Source organism: Pezoporus wallicus, unplaced genomic scaffold (genome assembly GCF_028554395.1).
Source record: "Pezoporus wallicus isolate ANWC-B61680 ecotype Strahan unplaced genomic scaffold, APGP_CSIRO_Pwel_v1 contig_7011, whole genome shotgun sequence".
Classification (NCBI taxonomy): domain Eukaryota; kingdom Metazoa; phylum Chordata; class Aves; order Psittaciformes; family Psittacidae; genus Pezoporus; species Pezoporus wallicus.
Window position 1 is genome coordinate 2,252,473 of NW_026638234.1, and position 20,041 is coordinate 2,272,513.

A 20,041-nucleotide genomic window follows, 5' to 3' on the forward strand; every position below is an offset into this window, starting at 1 on the left:
AACTTCAGGCTTATTTACGTACTACAGTGTTGATTGGTACTACTTAATGCACAGGTATATGCAAGTTGTGGATCTTTCTTTCATTTGAGTTGTAATTGGTATTAGTGAACAGTATATGTAATATATAATGTACCAATGACACAACACTTAACCCTGAAATTTGTATTTACAGAAATTTGAAAATCAGTTGGCTATCAGTGTATTCTGGGAAGTTTGTCTGGGCAAATAATGCCTTAGGGTAACTTGTAATAGTAATGATCAATGTATGTTGACAAAACTTTTTTTCTAGCTTAATTTTGTGATGATGTGAAATTGAATGGTGCTTTACCCATCACAAAACGTAACCTGTAAATGGAATTCTGGCTTGCTTTTTGCCAGAGTCTGTAATCTTTGACTTCTCAAAACGAGGCTGAGTGGAGAAGTATAAACAATTTTGGAGTGTTGTTTTTTGCTGGGTGAAGAGCAGAGGCTATAAGGGCTATTTTAAGGGCTGTTATTTTAATTAAAATTCATTGCTTCACCCCATATTCTTATTGTGTGAACATTTAAGCTGTTCTCTTGTGAAATTTGCTGTTTCAGGTATGCTTAAATATTTTTATTTTCTTATTTCTAGTAGTGGGTGTAAAATATAAGAAGTTAGTAGCTGGCTAAACAATTTGAGCTGTATTTTATTTCCTTCCAGTTATTTTTTTTTGTATTTTTCCTGATAGGAACCAGTCACTGCATTTACATCTGAAGCACTATGGTGTGAACTGTGATGACTGGTTGTTACGTCTCATGTGTGGAGGAGTGGAGATAAGGACAATTTATGCGGCTCACAAGCAGGCAAAGGCTTGTCTCATTTCACGACTGAGCTGTGAGCGGGCTGGCACCAGATTTAACGTTCGGGGAACAAATGATGATGGACACGTTGCTAACTTTGTTGAAACAGAGCAGGTATGTTACACTACAGTGCAAATTGCTTGGCTGATGAACTCAAGATAAGCATATCTGTGGATAGTTTTGTTGCCCTAAATCAATAGATCACAAGTCAAGTCTGTGATCAACAGATATTTGAATAGTTCCTTTGCTATTTAATATAATAGTTCCTTTGCTAAGATCATAATTTGATGATCTTGGTTTTCAGTGTAGCTTAGGGTAAGGGCATGCACGGGTCTGAATTTCAGTAGCTTAAGAAGCTGTTATCCATCAGCTGAACTGTTGCAGGTGGCTGTACTTCCTTTCAGCCTCCTGGGCTGTAGGTGAGCCTGTACTTCTTTGGGCCTGAGCTAGTAATAATGTAAAAAGCCTTAGAAACAAGCAAAAGAGATTTTTGGCAAATACATAGTACCCTGTGGTTCAGGAAAGATAAAAGCATTCCTAGGGTTACTTAACACAGCTCCTGTGAAAGGTAGTTCTTAAAGCCACTGTAATTCTGCTACATTGCATTGAATATCTTTGCCCTTATTATTCAAAAATGCAAGAAGCCATTAAATCATTCTTTCCTGGCCTTTCTTTGCTTACTTCTTATGGTAATCTAGTTGTGAAGATGTTCCTGCAACTCCATGCGAGTAGGTATCTTTGGTTGACTCACTGACACTTTGCTAAGTTTTGGTGACTTCAGTAGGATTTTATCCAGGAAAGGCTCTGCTTGTACACAGCCAATTTCAGTAGTTAGGACAGAGTGGTGTACAGTTCTCCAAGTTTTTTTGTTAGGCTAATGACATTGAATGACTGGCATGTCATTCCACTTAAACATACAGGAAACTTTAGTAGACCATTGTATTTTGGATTCTGATGCACAAAATCTGTGCAGGTGCTCTTAGTAGGCGGTACTGTTACTTTCTGTGCATTGGGTGTACATTATAACCGTTCCTACAGGAAGGTCTTAACAAGGTTTTTTAAAACAAGTTACTCTTAGCATTGAAATCATTCAGGCCGCAAGAACAAAAGCATGTTGTGTTTTCTTAGATGTTGTGAATCATGATTCTGCAGGGGTGTATGAGACTGCCAGAGCTTCTTTTATGAATTGTTCAGAGTGTAGAGAGAGAGTCTAGGGAACATGATTAATATTTTAGCTTATAGTGTGCAATATGTAATATGTAAATGTATTTTATTTACCCTATGTTTAGCTAAGGCTAATAAACCTATTAACACTAATGTTTGGTGTTCTTTTTTCCTCAACAGGTGATATTTTTGGATGACTCTGTGTCATCTTTCATACAGATTCGAGGATCTGTTCCATTATTTTGGGAGCAGCCAGGTCTGCAGGTAAGCAGAAGATAAGTTTAGTCTTACAGATAATTCTTATTAATGTCTTTTTAAACACCTTACATTTAGGCTCTTCTGCACAGTTACCTGTCAGGATGAGGTCATCCTTCAGGAGCAAGTTGGTGTTATTGTTTAATTCACCATGCTTGCTGCTTTCAAGTCTCTGAATGCTGTTTTGCATAAGATTTGAATGACCACTGGTTTTTAGATGTTTTCTCTTTGAAATTCTGAGTTTTTCTGTTTAAATTGCTATTTTAAAATAGGTTATTTAAGGACACCCAACGAGACTGTCCTCTGAATTGCTCATGAGACTATGTCTTCTCAGATAGGCAATATGGATCAAGTTTTTGTAATATAATTTCATCCCAGTTTTTAGGAAAATAAAGAAGAGGAATTTAAGAAAAGCGTAAAAAGAGAGTGCACACCATAGCGTGAAGAATAAATTTTGAAGATTTCATTTAGAAAGTGAAATGAATTTTTAGGCCATATTTAGGATCAAAATAGGTCTTTGAAGAACGATTCATCAAATGTGTAAAGACAAATAATTTAATGCAATCTTCATGTCATAGGTGGGATCCCATCGTGTCAGAATGTCAAGGGGTTTTGAGGCGAATGCACCAGCTTTTGACAGGTGAAAGAATGTCTTAAATTTTTGTTAATGCACTACAAACCTCTGACAAGTGATGCATCAGAGGGATGGGAGGCTCTGTCTATACAAATGTGTGCCTTTGAGTGTTGAAAACTTTGAAGGAAATTTAAAATAGTGAAATACTTTGTTAAATTAAAAAAACAAAAACCAAAGCCAACCAAAATCAAACCAAAATTATAGCATGCTTACATTGAATAATCTGTATTTGTCAGCTGCTGTATGAAAGTAAAATCTATATTTTGATTTTATTCCTGCCATGACACTTCAGCTTCATAGCCTTATGGTTCTAACTAAATGTATGTTGTTAAATTGGTGCTATTTATCCTAATTGAATAGCAGTCAGTGGCTAGTGCTATTGCTGAGTTTTATTGATTTGTTTGGACATGACATAATAAAGGGCTTGCGGCAGTATGAGAGTACCCAGTACATTTCTACAACATCTCAGCCAGTATTGCAGGTGCTTGTGTTAATTTTGTGCATGCCAGAAGATGAGTGTGGAATTTTTCTTCTGTTAACAGGCATTTCCAAACTCTTAAAAATTTATATGGCAAGCAAATAATTGTAAATTTACTTGGGGCAAAAGAAGGGGAGCACATGCTCAGCAAAGCTTTTCAGGTGAGTATGTCAGTTCTCTCACTGTGCATATCCTTGGAATTTGCCTGTTTGTGATGAAGCTTTTATATAGCCCTCAAAAAATGAAGCAGGTATGCTGTGCTCTACCGCTTGTGATTAAAATTGTATTATCATAAAAACAGTACTTAAGATACAGAAAGTGTTTGATTATGTTCAGATTAGTTACTTTACTGAATAATTCTATCAGCAACAAAGTGTTGAGGGATTTTAAGTTATTTTCATATTTCATGCTTAATAGTGACTTATTTTAAAAACAAATCCTTTTTGCACTATAAAATTGGTAAATAAATAAATGCTACTGTGATGTTTATTTTTAAAATATTTTTCTTGGAATTCCTCCTGGATATATTCTGTAATATTTAAAAAAATTAAAATTAATTTAGTCAATTTAAACATAAAAGCTGGTTCATGATTAAACAGGAATGTTTGTTCAGAAGATGTTAACTCTAAGTGGCCATTTTCATGAATTCCCACTAGTTAGGTTAAAAATAACTGTCACGTTGTACTGACAATTTGAGAAGTTCTGTCTGAAGCCAGAGAACACTAGCCATCTGTTATTTCCCTTTCCCTTTTTCCCTCTCCTTTTGTATTATAATGGTTGAATGTCTTAATGTGATTCACTTGTATCCTCCCTGTATCCAGCAATCCTGGTAGGAGACATTAGTGCTCCCAGATACATATCAATGCAGATCACAGCTTTGCCAACAAAGATTATGTGAGCACTTCAGGATTGTTCAGGGAATACTAAGTAAAGTTTTGCTCTAGCAACCCTTCACAGCAGCCTAAATAATAGGACTGTTTTTTTTAAGTAGCAGTTTACAGGGAGTTTACTCAGTCCCTGTTGCCGATAGGTGTGTCTGAAATGGTGACTGTTCATGAAAGGATTTCCACTGAAACAACTCATTGCAAATCTAAGCATTTTAACAGTAGAAGAGGCTGTAGACTGTCTTGGTGATCCCTAGTATAGTAATGAAAAAATTGACTTTGTGACATAAAAGAGAAACACACAGGGAAATATTCATCAGTTCTGAGTGATTTGTTGAACAATAGTGATAAAAAATATTTCATTTTACCTAAGAGAAAGCATGTAATAAAGAAGATAGCTAAGAAAACAGCTTTAAAAATATTTGTAGCCTCTTACTTAGCTTATACTGCTATGTGTTCAGATATTGGTGTATTTATATCGTTTTCCTCTCTTTTTACAATGTCAGAGCCATTTGAAAGCATCTGAACATTCAACTGATATCAAAATGGTGAACTTCGACTATCATCAAATGGTTAAAGGTGGAAAAGCAGAAAAACTGCACAGTGTGCTTAAACCTCAAGTCCAGAAATTCTTAGAGTGTGGATTTTTTTATTTTGATGGAAAGGAAGTTAAAAGGTTTGTGTGTGTGACTTCTGTAAATTTCTTCAAATTGAATGATGTTTCTGAGATTTTTTTCACCCATTGGCAAGAAGAGAAAAAATGTTACTTGTTACTATATTTTTATTGTATCCAAGATGGTGCTTATCAACTGAAATATGAGTCACTTACTAAAATTTTATGTCATTCTGAATACGCTCTAAAAATTTTAATGGAAAATATCTCTGAGACATTGAGGGGGCATGACTTAATTTCAGGCCATTCACATGGTAATTTTGGTAAAAATGGGCACTCATCCTTTTTCTTGAGTGCACCCATATGGGCTTTAAGAATGCGTGGTTTTCCATGTTCCTGTATAATGTTATTCGTATTTTCCTCAGTGATGGAGCATACCGTTTTCTGTTTGTTGTAAATGCGGATGTTCAGTGCAGTCTTTGTGTGCAGCTAGGTCCCCCATTTGAGAGGTTAAGTTCTCCACAAAATGTGAATGGAATGCATGTTTTCTGCCCTGTTCCATGCTTCCCGCTCCTGCTGTACTTGTTCTTCTGTCCCCATTTCCACACCCCTCTTCCTAGAGCAAAGGCAGTGCTTGTGTTCTTTCTTCTGCAACAGCAGGGAAGCAGGGTTAGAAATAGGCAACATTCCTGCACTTCTCCCTTCCACATCCTTCCTCCTTTTAATTAATGCCAGAGCAAACTCTGGAGTGAGGTTCTCCATGGGAAAGAGAATTGTTGAATGAGGGGATTGTGCTATGAGCAGTGGGGTTTTATCATTTCTAGTGCGTTAGGAGAAGAGGGTTCCACTTCCACTCTGTGCTCTAACCTGGCTGTGGGATTAAATCACCCTTGGGTGGGTTGTACTAGTCCTGAGTAAAATTAGATTTAGCGGGAGGGTGCTTAGGTTCCCTTTCCACCTCAAAATGTCACATGCTTTAAAAGTGGTGTGATATTTTGTGTGGGGGGAACACCATGGGTCTTGATGGAGATGCAGACAATGTTGTCACCCATCAAAAAGACTGACAACAGAATGAAAGCAAAATAGGCTGTGGCTTGTGATAGCTTGAAGAATTGTGTCTTTTATTAGGTACAGTGACAAATTTTGTAAGCTCATGAACCATCTACTTTGGAGGATATTAGGGATTTTCTTCTAACACAGGTAGCAAGTTGCTTCACATTTCATATCACATACGAAGATAGTAATGAAAAAAATAATCTTGGAGAAAGTTTTTCAAAACTTTTTACAGTTTATAGTTAGATTTACAAGTAAATGTGGTGAAGCCTTTCTGACTTAATTGAGCAGTGTGTAGTGGGAATGATAAAGGTAAGGAATGAATGTCTGTGACAGGAAGAGCCATCAGAATTTTGTACTTATTGCTTGGCAAGGAGAATGTGGATGTTGCCTGATATGATCCTTCTGAGAGCTTTGTAGCACAAGTTAATGGGCTTCTCAAAGAAAGGGGAGCAGATCAGCATGTATGAGGACCTCAAGCATCTGTTAAGCTAAGGGGAAGGGGCTTATTTTTCATACTTGTTTAGGGACGAAAGAGAAAGTAATGAGGGGTTGAAATTGGCTTTAGTTTTATCACAACTTCTTGTTACTTTTAGTTCAGTTAAACAAATCCAAAACTGTCCTGACTTTTAAATCTTTTTTCCCCTTTTTGTTTCCTTTTTGTTTTAACTAAAAGTTACTATATCCCTGAGATTCCTGGGAAGTGTGTTTGTTAGGATTGTTTGAAAAGAAAACTTAATCCTGCATAACACTTTAACGAAGCAAGCAGGGAGAATAGAGAAAAAGTGAAGAAGAAAGACTCATGTTATTTGCAGAAAATAAATCAGATTTTTATAGTGAACACTGCTGCAAAATTTACTGTTGTTATTGGAACTAATCCTCTATTGCTGATGCATTTATAAACATACTTGTGATGACAGTAACCGTGCCTTGACAATACCCTGATTTACTGTTCTGGTTCAGATCTTGATGTCCCTGTCTTTGTTGACGGTATGTGTGTTAAATGAGTTATTTCAGTTGTTTTCTTTCTCTGTCTCTCATTGTCCTTGGCACAGATCTCAAAGCGGTACTGTCAGAACAAACTGCTTGGACTGTCTGGATAGAACAAACAGCGTACAAGCTTTCTTTGGCTTGGAGGTAGGAAAAACAGTTCCAGATACACACACAACTCCTGCGGATGCTTCTGTAGCAATTAGGCTGTAAAAGTAGTGTTACCTTCCCTGTGAAAGATGAATTGGAATAGGTGGCAGTTTGATTTATAGCATGATAGTTTTCTTGTTCTCGTCAACCAGATCTTAGTAGTTACAGAAGCAGTAGTAGTGTAGTAGTTGTAATTAAGTGATAGTCATACAGCAGTATGAAAAATTTTAATTCTTTTTTAGGTGTCAGTTTCTTCTGTCTGTTAAGGTTCGGGCTTGCCATTTTAGAAGAGGTGGTAGTATTGTAGTCCTTCACAAAAACACTTGCATTCACAGCTACTCTATCAGATTAAGTTCTTTCAGGATACAGGATTACTGTTCTTAGCATCTGCCAGTGCTATGTGTTCATATTTTCACAGCACTGGGCTCTGAATTCTTCATGTTATGGTACCATGGTTGAGGCTTTGGCCACACTCGAGTAGTTTGAAATTAACCGTGGGATTCAGTTCTGCAGGGTTGTGCTTCAGCATATTGGCTTGTTGTTGGAACAAAGATTCTAGCCTGAAGGCTTATACAGTAGAGCTTGAACCTGATAGGAATGGATGGAGTAAAATAGTACTGATTGGTCTAAAAGAGCAGCTCTGAAAAACTTCTGACAGCTCCACTCATCTTAATAAACTAAGATTGGCTCCTAAAGGTAAAATCCTTAACGTGTTTAAAAATGAAAACTTATGGGTGCTGTAACATGAAACTAAGTAAAATGATTATTCTTTTGTTTTCTGAGTTTTATTTCATTAAAATGCTCTTGTTCTATCATCTCTAGGAGGAATTTCTATGAGAACAGCAAAATTCATTAGCTGTAGAACAAACATTTCTGGTTCTGGAATATGTAATGCTTTGCTGCTGTGTTTACAAAGTTAACAGTGATGCCAGTTCATTGGTGTTTTAATCAAACATAATGCTGAACTGTTGACTCTCATGCAAGTACTCTGGAAATTTTTCTCTTAACATTTGACATCAGTACATACTGTAGCGGTTACAGTACAGTTTGAGAGATCTGCTGCTTTTTTCTCCATTGTTTCAACTTTGCATGCATCATAGGGGGCCACACCTTTTAGTTACAAAAATTAAGGAAAATAATTCTTCTTACTTAGTTCACTGTGAAAAGAGTAGCAACATGCTTTGAAAATCTCACAGCATTGTATTGTGTTACGTAGTTTGTACCTCTGTCCATCTTCTGTTAATTTGCCATGGGAGAAACAAATGATTACCTAAAGTCTCGTATTTTGCTGATAATACAGTAGTTTTGTATGACATAAGAATGAACCTTTATACAGTTTTAATACATACAGTACTAATTAAGCAAACAGCTTTGCAGCGCTATTTTTTCCTTTCTCATCCTTTCTCATCCTTTTAAGAACTGGATTAAGTATTATCTTTTCTTTTTTTTTTTTAGACCAGGTGAGAGCTGAAATTATGATTTCAGCTAATATATGAGAGCTAAAAGTATAAAACTAATTAAGAAGAAGAAAACAGTAAATCCTCATGAGCTGCTTAATTTTAAAATTATTTAAATGAGATATTTGAATTCTTGCTTTTTTAACATGATCGATATTTAATATAACAAGTACTGAGCTCTGGATAACCACTTAAAATTACAGTATCAGGCACCTAATTTCTGAAGCTTATGTTTATTTATACTTAATTTCATTTGCAAGTTCCCTGTTGTAACTTCTGTTAATTTCTGACCAACCTTCAGAATTTTGCCTTTGTGTCATTATATATTCATCATTTTAGACTCCTCCTTGCTGTTGGACATCTCAAGGTTTTAAAGATTTCTAAAGCTCTTGAAAATAGCATTTTATTTAGTTTTAAATTTTTGTATTTATTTTTAGTATTGTGGTGGTAGCCACAAACATGAGAAATTTGCTTGAGTTTTTTTAAATAATCATGATTCCATAAACCAGGATTTCAAACAAGGTACAATGTCCCATTGTACATCCATGAGCATAGTGTGACATTTAAATAATGTATTTAAATGTAAAATAATCATAGAATCATGCATTTTCTGTGTACTGTATGTATACAATTTAAATGCATTTTATATAGACTGTGCATTGTGGAAAATTAATTCAAGTATATTGACTGGTAAGGATAAAGGGTTGCAGCGTGTTATGCATGAAAACAGAGTGAATGAGAAGCCATTCCTGTTACACTGATCACATGCTCTTTTGCTGCTGCAGAGGTAATAGAGGTCAGTGTGTTTGGTATTACACTTTTTTGGGAAAAACGTGAATTGCTCTAACTCTAAATTATGTAAGTAGAAAGACTTGGGAACCAAAAAGCGATTACCTTGTAACTACTGAATTTTTAAATTAAAATATTTACAAATCAACTACATAATTATTTTCCTACATTGCTGCCTATATTTAAAAGAAAATTAAATGCTGGAGGCTAAAGTTACATGTGTGGTGTACCCTTTCAAACATGACATGGTGTCAGTTTATTCAGAATGATACATATAAACCAAAGATATTTTTGTGCACACATGCTGAAAAAATGATGAATCTTTTAATAAATGCATTTAAACATTTTTCTTTTGCAAATGTTGTCTTCAACTGTTGCAGATGCTAACAAAACAACTGGAGGTGTTAGGATTAGCTGAGAAGCCTCAGTTGGTTACTCGCTTTCAGGAAGTTTTCCGATCCATGTGGTCTGTGAATGGTGATTCTGTCAGTAAAATTTATGCTGGAACTGGAGCCCTTGAAGGGAAAGCTAAGGTAAAGTACATTTAATAGAAACTTCAGCAGTATTAGTTATGGGTTCTTACAGATTTTGTAATTAATATAGCAATTATGAGGTTTTCTTTTTTTAAATGTGCCTTTGTTGTAATCCTAAAAAGCCCCAACCAACTAAACAACAGCAAAAGAATAACATAAGAGGTCGGTTATGTTGATAACCGGATCTTATTTCAGTACATCCTTTCTCAACCATGCCCATGCCTCCCAGATAACAGCGTTCTGCAGGAAAGGATGAGGCTCAAAGCTTTCATTTCTTTAGCTCATAGTTCAGTAAAATGTATATTCCAATCAGCTTTAGTTTCTTTGAATACTTTCATTTTTCTCTCTGTACCTCTGCCTTGTATTGTTTCAGTTTCTTTCACTGTGTCACTGTATTTGCTGGACATTGTTTTTCATACTTTTTAGTGTTTATTAATGGTGTTAAAATTACTCAGTTGCAGCCGGGTGTTTTTTGTTTGCATGCTCCTCCAGCTGTTTCTTTTTAGTTTTGCAATCAGTGAAAAAAAACCCCTAAATTCTGTTTGTGCGTTGCTTTCTAATGTTGTGATAACAATTCCATACTACATGACAGTGTAGTGCTCTGTTTCTCTTCAACTTATTTTGTCTTTTTTGATGCCTGAGTTGTTCACATTTTCTAATTATTTTATTTTTCTTCTAACAATGTTGCTTTTTTTGTTTCCATAAATCTCTCTCTTATTAGGTGATACATGTCAAGACAAACAAATGTTGAACCATAGTAATTATTGCCCTTAGTTCCTTCAAGAATTTCTTTTCATACTGTTCCTTTATTCAAGAATGGGCTGCTTCTTGTTCTGTATTGTATACTGTGTACTCATAGTTGACTGTTTTGTTTTTTCATCACTTGTTCATTCAAACCATATCCGAGTCCTTCTTTGCACATGTACAAGGCATTGCAGTAAGCTACACAAAAAGAAGTAAAATAGAATTGTTGTTTATTCTACCCTTAGTGGATGCATACAAGACTTTTTCATTTGGGAATTGCTTTTATTTTAGTGTGGAGTGGAATTTGATTAAAGGTGTTTAGTTTTATTTTCTTACAAAAATGTCACCCAGACCGTCAAGAAAACTACAGTGAGTATTCTGTGGGGTATCTCCCCTTCTCCTGACTTTCTCATTCAACTTTACTTGTTTCTTTTCCTAAATTAATAATTTTCTGCCATTCATTTGGCCATTTAAATTTTTTACGTTGTAAAATGCATTTACTGTATTTATGCCTCTATTTTAATGTCTGAAACACAGAGTGCATTTACTCTGCTGTCTTTGTAATAACACAGGATCCCTGCTCTGGTACAACTGTTAATGAGTACCACATCTTACAAATAAGACAACAGTGTCCCTGATGGAAGTCCGTCTATTCAAAGAGGATCTTTAATACTTGCAAAACCATACAATACTTGCCATTATTTCAGTAAAACCTGACCAGGTCACTACTGAGTATCTTCTTGAGTACTCTGATAATATATAACAAAAGGTAGTTTCTCTAAGTTGTTAGTTGTATTCTCATTTCTCAAATGAAAAGTTTGATGGTTGAAGTTCTTTTCTTGCTCTTCAGTCTGATTCTTTGAAGTCCAAGAGTACTTAGAAGTAAATAAACCCAGAAATTTAGGATAGGAGAAAAAAAAAATTAACCTTAAATGTGTTGATATGCATTTCTATACTGAAAAACGGTCCTTTTAAAAGTATTATAATACTTGTAACATCTAACTCCTTACCTACTCTTTTTTTTTTTTTTTGCTTTCTCTGGGTTCATTTCAATTAATTGCCTGATATGTGAATGGTGAGTGTGGTTTTTTTGATTGTGCCATAAGTTATACGTTGTCTGACAGAAAGGGAACAGCATCCTATTAAAATTCTATTGCAACAGTATGCTCCCTAACACCTCATCCACATTGTCTTCCAAAAATCACGGTGTAAATTCACTACTACTTACCCCTGACAAAAGAGTAGTTTCTTTCTTGTTGTCTAGTGCTGTTAATAGAACTAAACGATGGGTTCGTTTTGTAGTTTTCTTAAGCTTTTGTCTTTTTTTTTTAATGCATTTAAGAGACTTTCATGAACAATGCAAGCTGTAAACTTGAAGGTTTTTTTTTTAATACCATGCAGCATCCCTGATGGATTATGGTTTATGTTTCATATACGTGCAATAGCATGTGTTTAAATACACCTCACAGGCAAAATACACTTACATACATAAAACACAATAAGCCGTGTAATCAAGAATATGTCTTTGTGCCTGTTATTCTCAGTGCTGTGTACACAGGTTAGTGCTGCTGGTTTTTGAATCAAGTATGAGACTGCTTGACATGTAGATTACATTATCCTCCAGGTGTCTGACCCACAGGGAATATCTGTAGTAGTAGTACATCTGTTGGAAATTCTTGTTTAGCTTAGGTAGTTGGGCACTTCCTTTGGAGCACTCACTGTTCATGGCACTTGTGTGCAGTCTGTGCAACAACAGTGTCTTCATATATATGTAGCTGTACATTAGTGTATATGTTCCTTCTGGGATACTGCATGAGACTTGCATGATTTTTAAAAAGTGAAGGGGTCTTAATAAGTTGAAGGCAGCTCTTTTTTTTTTTTTTAACATGGATATTTCAGAATGTGAGTTCTGAACTAATATGTTCATACGTATATACATCCATACATATATATTCATGTATCATGACATTTAGACTCAAGTGCTTGCTCATCTGTCACTATTTGGGGAAAAGCCCAAAATCCCGTATCATGGTCTAAACATGGCACTATATCAATTTCATTTTTGAAGACCAAGGGTTTAGGGGGGAAAATGTTTTTCCCCTCCCTGCAGTGTTTTGTTTACTTCAAATAATTCAAACTGGAATAATCTGGTTGTTAGATATGCCTTGAAGGTATGACTGTGTGGTTTAGCACGTAGGTGGGGAAAGAAAAAGCACAACATGGTACAATAGGCTCAGAAGACTTTAACACTTAAAGAAGGAACTTGCCTTAGATTTTAAAATCATTAATGCAGTTTACAAATATGTTACTGAATATTGCCAATGTTATTGTGAGCAGTGTCCAATATAAAATATCTTATACGTGTTCCTCCCTAACAGGCTGGAAAGCTGAAGGATGGTGCTCGTTCTGTGACCAGAACGATTCAAAATAACTTTTTTGATAGCTCCAAGCAGGAGGCCATTGATGTTTTGTTATTGGGAAATACCCTAAATAGTGATTTAGCAGATAAAGCACGGGCTCTCTTAACCACCAGCAGTTTATGCGGTATGTGTCTTTCAGGATTTTAATCTGTCTGATAACTATTTGGTGTAAGAAAGCTATATGGAGTCTGTTTTCAAAGCAATATTGAGAAGTGTAAATGCTATTTTATGTTCTGATGGCTTATTAAAAAGATGAAAGTTACTTCTGCTTTACTAATATTACCAAACTAACATGTTGCAGTAATTTCTTTACTGTTTATATTTTGTTGATGTCTGGTGGTGTTGTGGGTAAATGTTTGTGGAGTGTATTTGTCAGAACTTTACTGTAGATGCACCATAAATATGTTCTGTTCAGTTCTTCGAATCCATATATAGCAAGTGTTAATCGTTACAGTTACGTGCTGAATTTGGGAAAGAAAATCCTGATTTATTAAAATATTAGGGGGGATTTATTGTTTGCTAAATGTCTTCCTTATTTTGATCTGTCATGTCAGTGAAGAAATTCTCACCATGGTATTAAACTAGGTAGAAAGCATTTTTTTTTTTTTTTCAAGCTTATCTTCATTGTAGTTTCTAAGATACTGAGGAACAAAAGGGGGTTTTGGGAATGAAAGAAAACTTAAGATAACAGGAGCTATCAGAAGAATCCCGATGAATGATTTTCCATCACAAAATGGGGCTTTTGTGTGAGAACAGTTGCACCATAAAAGCTTGTCAGTCTGTGTGTGAATTTCCACATCAAAATCAGAACGATTTCAATAAGAAAATCTGCTCAATCAGAGTAGCCATGTGGCACTTGGGACTCTGGTGTCAGGATGATGGGTCACCTCATCAGAACAGGGAGCTGAACCACAGCATCCTGCATCCTCAGAGGTGTAGTCTGCACAGTCCTCAGGACTACATTCATGTCCCATCCTTCTGCAGATCTAATGGGCAGGGAAATAGAGGGCCAGGTGTAGGGCTGTGTTTAAAATAACTCTTTTGGGATAGTAAAAAATAGAGGAGCTAGTTCTTGGGAAAAGAGGGAACTTAAATTTGAGCCGTCTTTTTAAGATCCCAGGTAAGAGTGTCCTAAATGGTGGGTTATTGCCAATTTTAGGGATTAATAACATTCTTATTTTTTCCTTTTTTTTTTTCTTCACTTTATTCTGGACATTTCTCAATTTAGAATGAGAAAAATGTGTCAAAGCTTCAGTGTAAATCGGTGGCACAAGAAAAAAATTCTTGCCCAATTTAACTCTTCAGATTGTGGGTATTTTTATATTTTCAAGATTCCTTTCCTCTCATTCCTTTACCACAAGGTTTTGTGTTATTGTAATTTTTCCTGTATCTGAATGTGCTAAATTAGCCTTACCTCAAAGTTAGTTGAAAGTCATTTGCATTTCTTCTCACTTTCTCTGTGAATGCAATTTATCTTTTCATTGTTTGCAGCTTCTGTCAGCTGAGGAACATTAATCCCTCTTCACTGAACATAATGTCTTTGCATTGCCTGCTGGGTGGTGAATTAACTAGAGAACTACTTTATAATATGTAAATCCATTATTAATAAAGCAAGCAAAGACAAGTTGTTGATACTGTTGTACAGCTTTTTAGATTTTGCAGCATAAAAGATGTGCTTTAACTGATGCAAATGGTTATGTGTAATAAATTGTATATTACAGCATGTTCTGTCACGTTACTGGAAAAATTTAAAAAACAATTACTTATTTGACTAATGTTTTTCTTGTTTCCTTCTTACTGCATCCGTAGTTTCAGAGCAATCATTACAATCAGGTATAGTAAACTAAGCTGTAAATATCTGAGCAGCTATTGTTCTTCTTGTGCCTATTTACGTAACATTTGGTTGTGGGCTCAATTTTCCTAGTAGTGTTTGGATCTGGCACTCTGTGCCCTCAAATCCCTTACTCTTAGAAAAGCTTTTTAATACAAAGAAAGTGAAAATGTATGAATATGCGGGATGAAAAATATTAGAAAAAAGAGGCAGCCAATTCTTTGAGGTTTATTTTTAAAAATGGTTTATTCTAGCTGTAGAGGAATTTGCCTTTTTATCTGATTTGGGAGCTCCTGTATTCTTGTTTTGTCTACATGTTTTGTTTAGGGTAAGAGCTAAAAATTCTTCAGTGCAATTTCTAACATCTTATTTGCCATTAAAAGGCTCTACCAGCTTGTGTTCTTGCATGAGACAGACTGGTTTTGTAGTATCTCCCAGCCAAGGATAGCATTGTACTGGAATGATCTGAAATAATATGCTGACACTTGTGTTCTGTGGAGCAAAAGTACCATCAAAACCATTGAGATAACAGTTATCTCTGCACGTAACACTAAATGAGAGTATAAGAGCATCTATTTAGGTAAAACTCTTGGTGAAGAGAAGGCCTGAAGTGGCAACTTTATAGTTAACTTCTGATTTTCTACTTTGAGAACGTACGGATGAGCCAGATAGAGGAAAATTACATGAAATATCTCTTCAGTTTAAGAAGCTGCTGAAAGCTCTTAGTTATTGTCATTGTAAGTTAGCAACATAAGCAACATAATGCATTCAGACGTAATTTTGGGGAGATACGATATATGCGTATTCCATATTTTTAAGGGAGAGCTGCAAGTACGTGTCAGCTGTGCAACACGTCATTGTCTCTTTGTTCTGAGAAATTATTATTTAAAATATTATATTCCTAATGCTCATATGTTCAGAGTTTACTTTATGTTAAGAAAATTTAAACATCCATGTCTGAGCTATTACCTTAATAGGGTTCAGTGTGCTGCCTCTTGGAAGTAGGTTCATTGAAACCAGATCAGATGCTTAGTTTATGGGTGGCAGGGAAGAAAAGTCTGTTCTTAATATGTGGGAAGATAAAGGGAGAGAAGGAGGAAAATAAACAAGGAAGCTCTTAATAATTGTTCAGACAAGTCTCCCATTTTAAGAGAATAGCAAAGTTTTGCTCAGTATCCACTGAACCTGTGTGCTTGGGTAGTAGCTGCTGGCCCTGGGTACTGAAGAGGATCCTTGGAAGAAACCATGAGGATTTGTCATTGGCTAGATTGTTCAAATACATCTCAAGTGTTTAAAGCTTCTCCCCCTCACATACCTCCCCTTAGAAAAGCACTTCAAACATAATCTGTAGTTTTGAGCTTTAAATGTTTTTTTTTTCCCTTTACAGCTTTGCTTTTTTTATTAGTGTTTTACTGTATCTACTTAACTCTTACTGGGTACTTAAATAATGAAATCTGAGCCACAGGTAATACGCACCTGAAATTAACTGATTCGCTGGCATTTTGTCAGTTTTAAAAACTGTTTGTTGGAATAAACAGTCACATTGTCATTTATGGTGTTACCATCTAGACTGTATCAGCCTAGCTTATAACTCACAAAGAGTCATACATGTCAATGTTTTTTTCAGTTCCTGATCTAACATTTCACTGTGAGTTTCATCTGGATACAAATTGCATATCTTGAAATATACCTACAGTAATTTGGATGATGTAGTAAAATTGCATAGAATATCCCACCAAGAATTTAAAATCAATATTCCCTTTGCAGAACTGATTTCCAAATGTCTGCCTTTCTAATATGAGCAGTAGAATTTTTTCTGCAAAATAACAGAAAATGTAATTGATTGGATTTTAAACATTGTAGAGTGAGATACAGTTTTGTTGAAAATATAAATAGCTAGGAATGTGTGGGAAAATAATGTATGTGGGAGGCTCAGGAGCTCTGAAGAACAGTGGGCTCACTCAGTATTTTGGAAAACATGAAAATTTTGTTTTTTTTTAATTCTGATTTGGAAAAAGAGTCATTCTACAATTTAGAAAGCTTGCTAGTTTAAAGGTATGAATTTCATGCTTGTAATAAGCATATTGTCAGTTTGCTTCTAAAGTCAGATACTATCTTGGAAAGACTTTTCACATTAGGAGTTCATGGTAATGTCACGGGTAGACAATTATTCTATTTTGCAGCTTTTCTTAAAAGCTGTTTGGTAGCAGATAGGAATTATTTGGAGTAACTGTTTAAAGTTAAGCTGAAAATTGCTAAATTTGCAAAAGAGAAAGAATTTGGAGAGAATAAAAGACCAAACTCTGCTTTTCAACTTGGTCAGAGTACTATGAAGGCTAATCTGTGCAGATCCTCACAGTGTCTGTGATGCTGTTTTGGTTCCTCAGGTTCAGGTAATCCTTTGGATGGTTTAGGTACTTGTGCATATTGTGGGTACATTTCTTGAACTGGTTTCTCTTCAGTGGTCAGCTTCTGTCCTTGATCCTTAGAGGTTTTTCTGGCATTTGGTGGACTTCCGGAGTGTCACCTACTGTGTGACAGGAGTAGACTCAGTATTTGGCTTTCCCCTGAAGTGTTTAAGTATTGTGAGATCCTTGCTGATTTGTTGACTTACCTGGGTTTTACCTGGGTTACAATAAGGAAAGCATGATCCCAAGTATGATTTGCTTCTAGTACGCCAAGGAGACACCAGTCGGTTCATTGGCTTTTATACGTGATTAGCTCATATATGGGTGTATGGTTTGTTCATAGATTCATAGAATGGTTTGGGTTGGAAGGGACCTTAATATCATCTAGTTCCATCCGCCCTGGAAGGGAGACATCTTCCACTAGACCAGCCTGAGCTCTGAAACATGCTAAGTGAGGAAGGCATGGGTCCCTCATGGAACCTTGTTCAGCAATGAAAGAGTTCACAAACAACAAATATATAATTTTCTTTTCTCATTTTCCGTTTGTTTCAAAACCATGAGAGCTGGAGAATCCCTGATTTTTATTTTAATTGGGTAGCCAAGATTCTGTAGCAAATTTAAAAGTGATAAGCTTAGAAGAATAACCAAAAAGACAACAACAGCTCGCTAATCATCCTGTGGTGGTGATTTGGGTGAAAATACTGTGCCCAGTAGCTGATCACTTTGCAAGACAGCACACAGTGAATGGAAGAATTCCATCTACTATTGTTTATATGATTCTCACAGGGTCTCATAACTGTGAGATTATTCAAAATAGGTAAATTAATATCACTTAGATAAAGTACAATGCAAACAACACTGTTTACACCTGATGCAATTTCTATTCCACTGAGATTAAAGAAAAAAATGAGCATAATTAAAAAATATTCAGATCTGTTTGTTTGCATTAGAAAATATAGCTGTATGACTGTATTATTCAGCTAATTCATGAAGGGACTTTTAAAATCTCTGTAACTCTAGTGTCTGACCATGGAATAATCTTATTTGTTTCTCACAATGCCCTTTACAGATGGGTCATTACACTCTCTCCCATCTGGCAGATAGAAACAAGGCACAGAGAAAGGCTGGTGTAACAGGGAAATGAGTTTAATTGTTTTGAATACTAGCCTACTTTCCTCACTAAAGCAGAATTCTAGGAATTCAACTAACCTAAAAAGAATTCAGATTTGTGGCTTGTATGATAAAATAACGTACCTTACCTATTTAAGTAAATGTAGTATATCAGTAATTTTTACACTTCTAGAAGTGAGCATATCTGTCAGTTGTTTTTTCAATGGAGATTGAATTTCACAAATGTACTCTGTGAAAATGAGGTAGATACCTGTGTTGGCATGTACGAAAAATAGTGGTTTCCATAGAGAATCATACTTAGGGTGAAAGAATGACAGATATTTATAAAACATAGAAATTATGTTTCGTTTATGTATCATTTTTATATATATATGTTACTTTGAACAAACTTTCAGTCAGTAGCCTACCCAGACAAGTAGTAGGTTTGCAAATGTACTTCCTCTTGTGAAAAGTTGCATTCATCTTTCTTTCACAATTTAACTTTCTGTATGTCTGTGCATGGATTTGTTGCCATTTTTTAAAGGGAAAGATCTCATTGCCAAGTTTCCTGGAGAAACATTCTATATAAAAATAATGTCTTTTCAAATGTTTTTGCAGCATCTGTAAAAGTGTTAAAGAGTATGTGTGAAAACTTTTATAAGTATGCAAAACCGAAAAAAATTAGAGTCTGTGTCGGGACATGGAATGTCAACGGGGGGAAGCAGTTTCGAAGTATTGCCTTTAGAAATCAGACCCTCACTGACTGGCTTCTAGATGCACCAAAGTTAGCTGGAATTCATGAATTCCAAGGTAAGATTTGTGTTCTGACAATTTTTTCTTGAAAATTCTGATTTTTGTAATTAGATCATAAACATTAAAACAGATATGTATATGTCTTGGTTCTTAATTATAAATTACAATTAGATTTTTTAATATTTAAATGCAGATCGCAAAAGCAAGCCTGTAGACATATTTGCCATTGGATTTGAAGAAATGGTGGAGTTAAATGCAGGAAACATTGTGAATGCCAGGTCGGTATACAATCTGTACAGTGCTGTTTAGTTGATAATCACATTTTTGAGTAAAATGTTATTTATTTTGTTGTTCTGTTTTGTAATGGTTTGGGTTAGTCTGGGTTAATTTTTGACTGTGTTCCAGTTCTCTCTGCCAGTTTCTGTGCCAGGATTGCAGACTTCATCTCAGCTTCCCTAGCAAAGCTGTGATCACTTAGATCATGTCTAATGTAATCTCAAGGATCCAAATAGTCACTACTTGGCCATATTTTGGATTAACCTTCAGCAGCCCCTTAACTTTTTCCTTCATTTAATACTTTGAAGGAATTTACCTCTGATACTTGTAGCATTCTGCGTTGTCTGTGCCTTCCTATTGCTTGGAACAGCAAGTCCTGTGAAATTCCTTCCAAGAGCATGTATTGTTGTTGTGCCTTTATATAGTGTATTGCATCAAATTTTGATCTGTATAAAGCAAGGCTTCCTTCTGCACTGTCAGGTTTTGTTGTCATTCCATGAATTACATGTATATCAATGAGTTTGGATTTCGCAAATCTAGTAGAGGGCATTATGAAAAAATATTTTTACCAGTGGTGAAGTCTTGATGTGTAGTCCTATTCCCTTTGTCTGTTGTTTTGTCTGCCCATTTTTCATGCTTTCTAGTGTTTAGCTATAACACGTTGGAAGAAGCATCTA

General features: G+C 35.5%; 1 protein-coding gene across 11 annotated transcripts in view; it reads left to right on the forward strand.

The window, feature by feature from the left end:
* The window catches only part of SYNJ1 (synaptojanin 1), a 66,567-nt gene that overhangs the window by 14,684 nt on the left and 31,842 nt on the right, over positions 1-20,041 (forward strand). For 7 of the 11 annotated variants that reach the window (XM_057410147.1, XM_057410145.1, XM_057410148.1 and 4 more), the window contains exons 5-15: positions 711-936; positions 2,167-2,250; positions 2,820-2,881; positions 3,418-3,514; positions 4,744-4,913; positions 6,959-7,040; positions 9,670-9,822; positions 12,945-13,110; positions 14,796-14,819; positions 18,954-19,145; positions 19,282-19,366. In XM_057410147.1, the coding sequence (XP_057266130.1) occupies positions 711-936; positions 2,167-2,250; positions 2,820-2,881; positions 3,418-3,514; positions 4,744-4,913; positions 6,959-7,040; positions 9,670-9,822; positions 12,945-13,110; positions 14,796-14,819; positions 18,954-19,145; positions 19,282-19,366 (1,341 nt within the window). The remainder of the gene's footprint in view (positions 1-710; positions 937-2,166; positions 2,251-2,819; positions 2,882-3,417; positions 3,515-4,743; positions 4,914-6,958; positions 7,041-9,669; positions 9,823-12,944; positions 13,111-14,795; positions 14,820-18,953; positions 19,146-19,281; positions 19,367-20,041) is intronic. The other 4 variants (XM_057410151.1, XM_057410149.1, XM_057410152.1 and 1 more) reach the window with 2 other exon arrangements.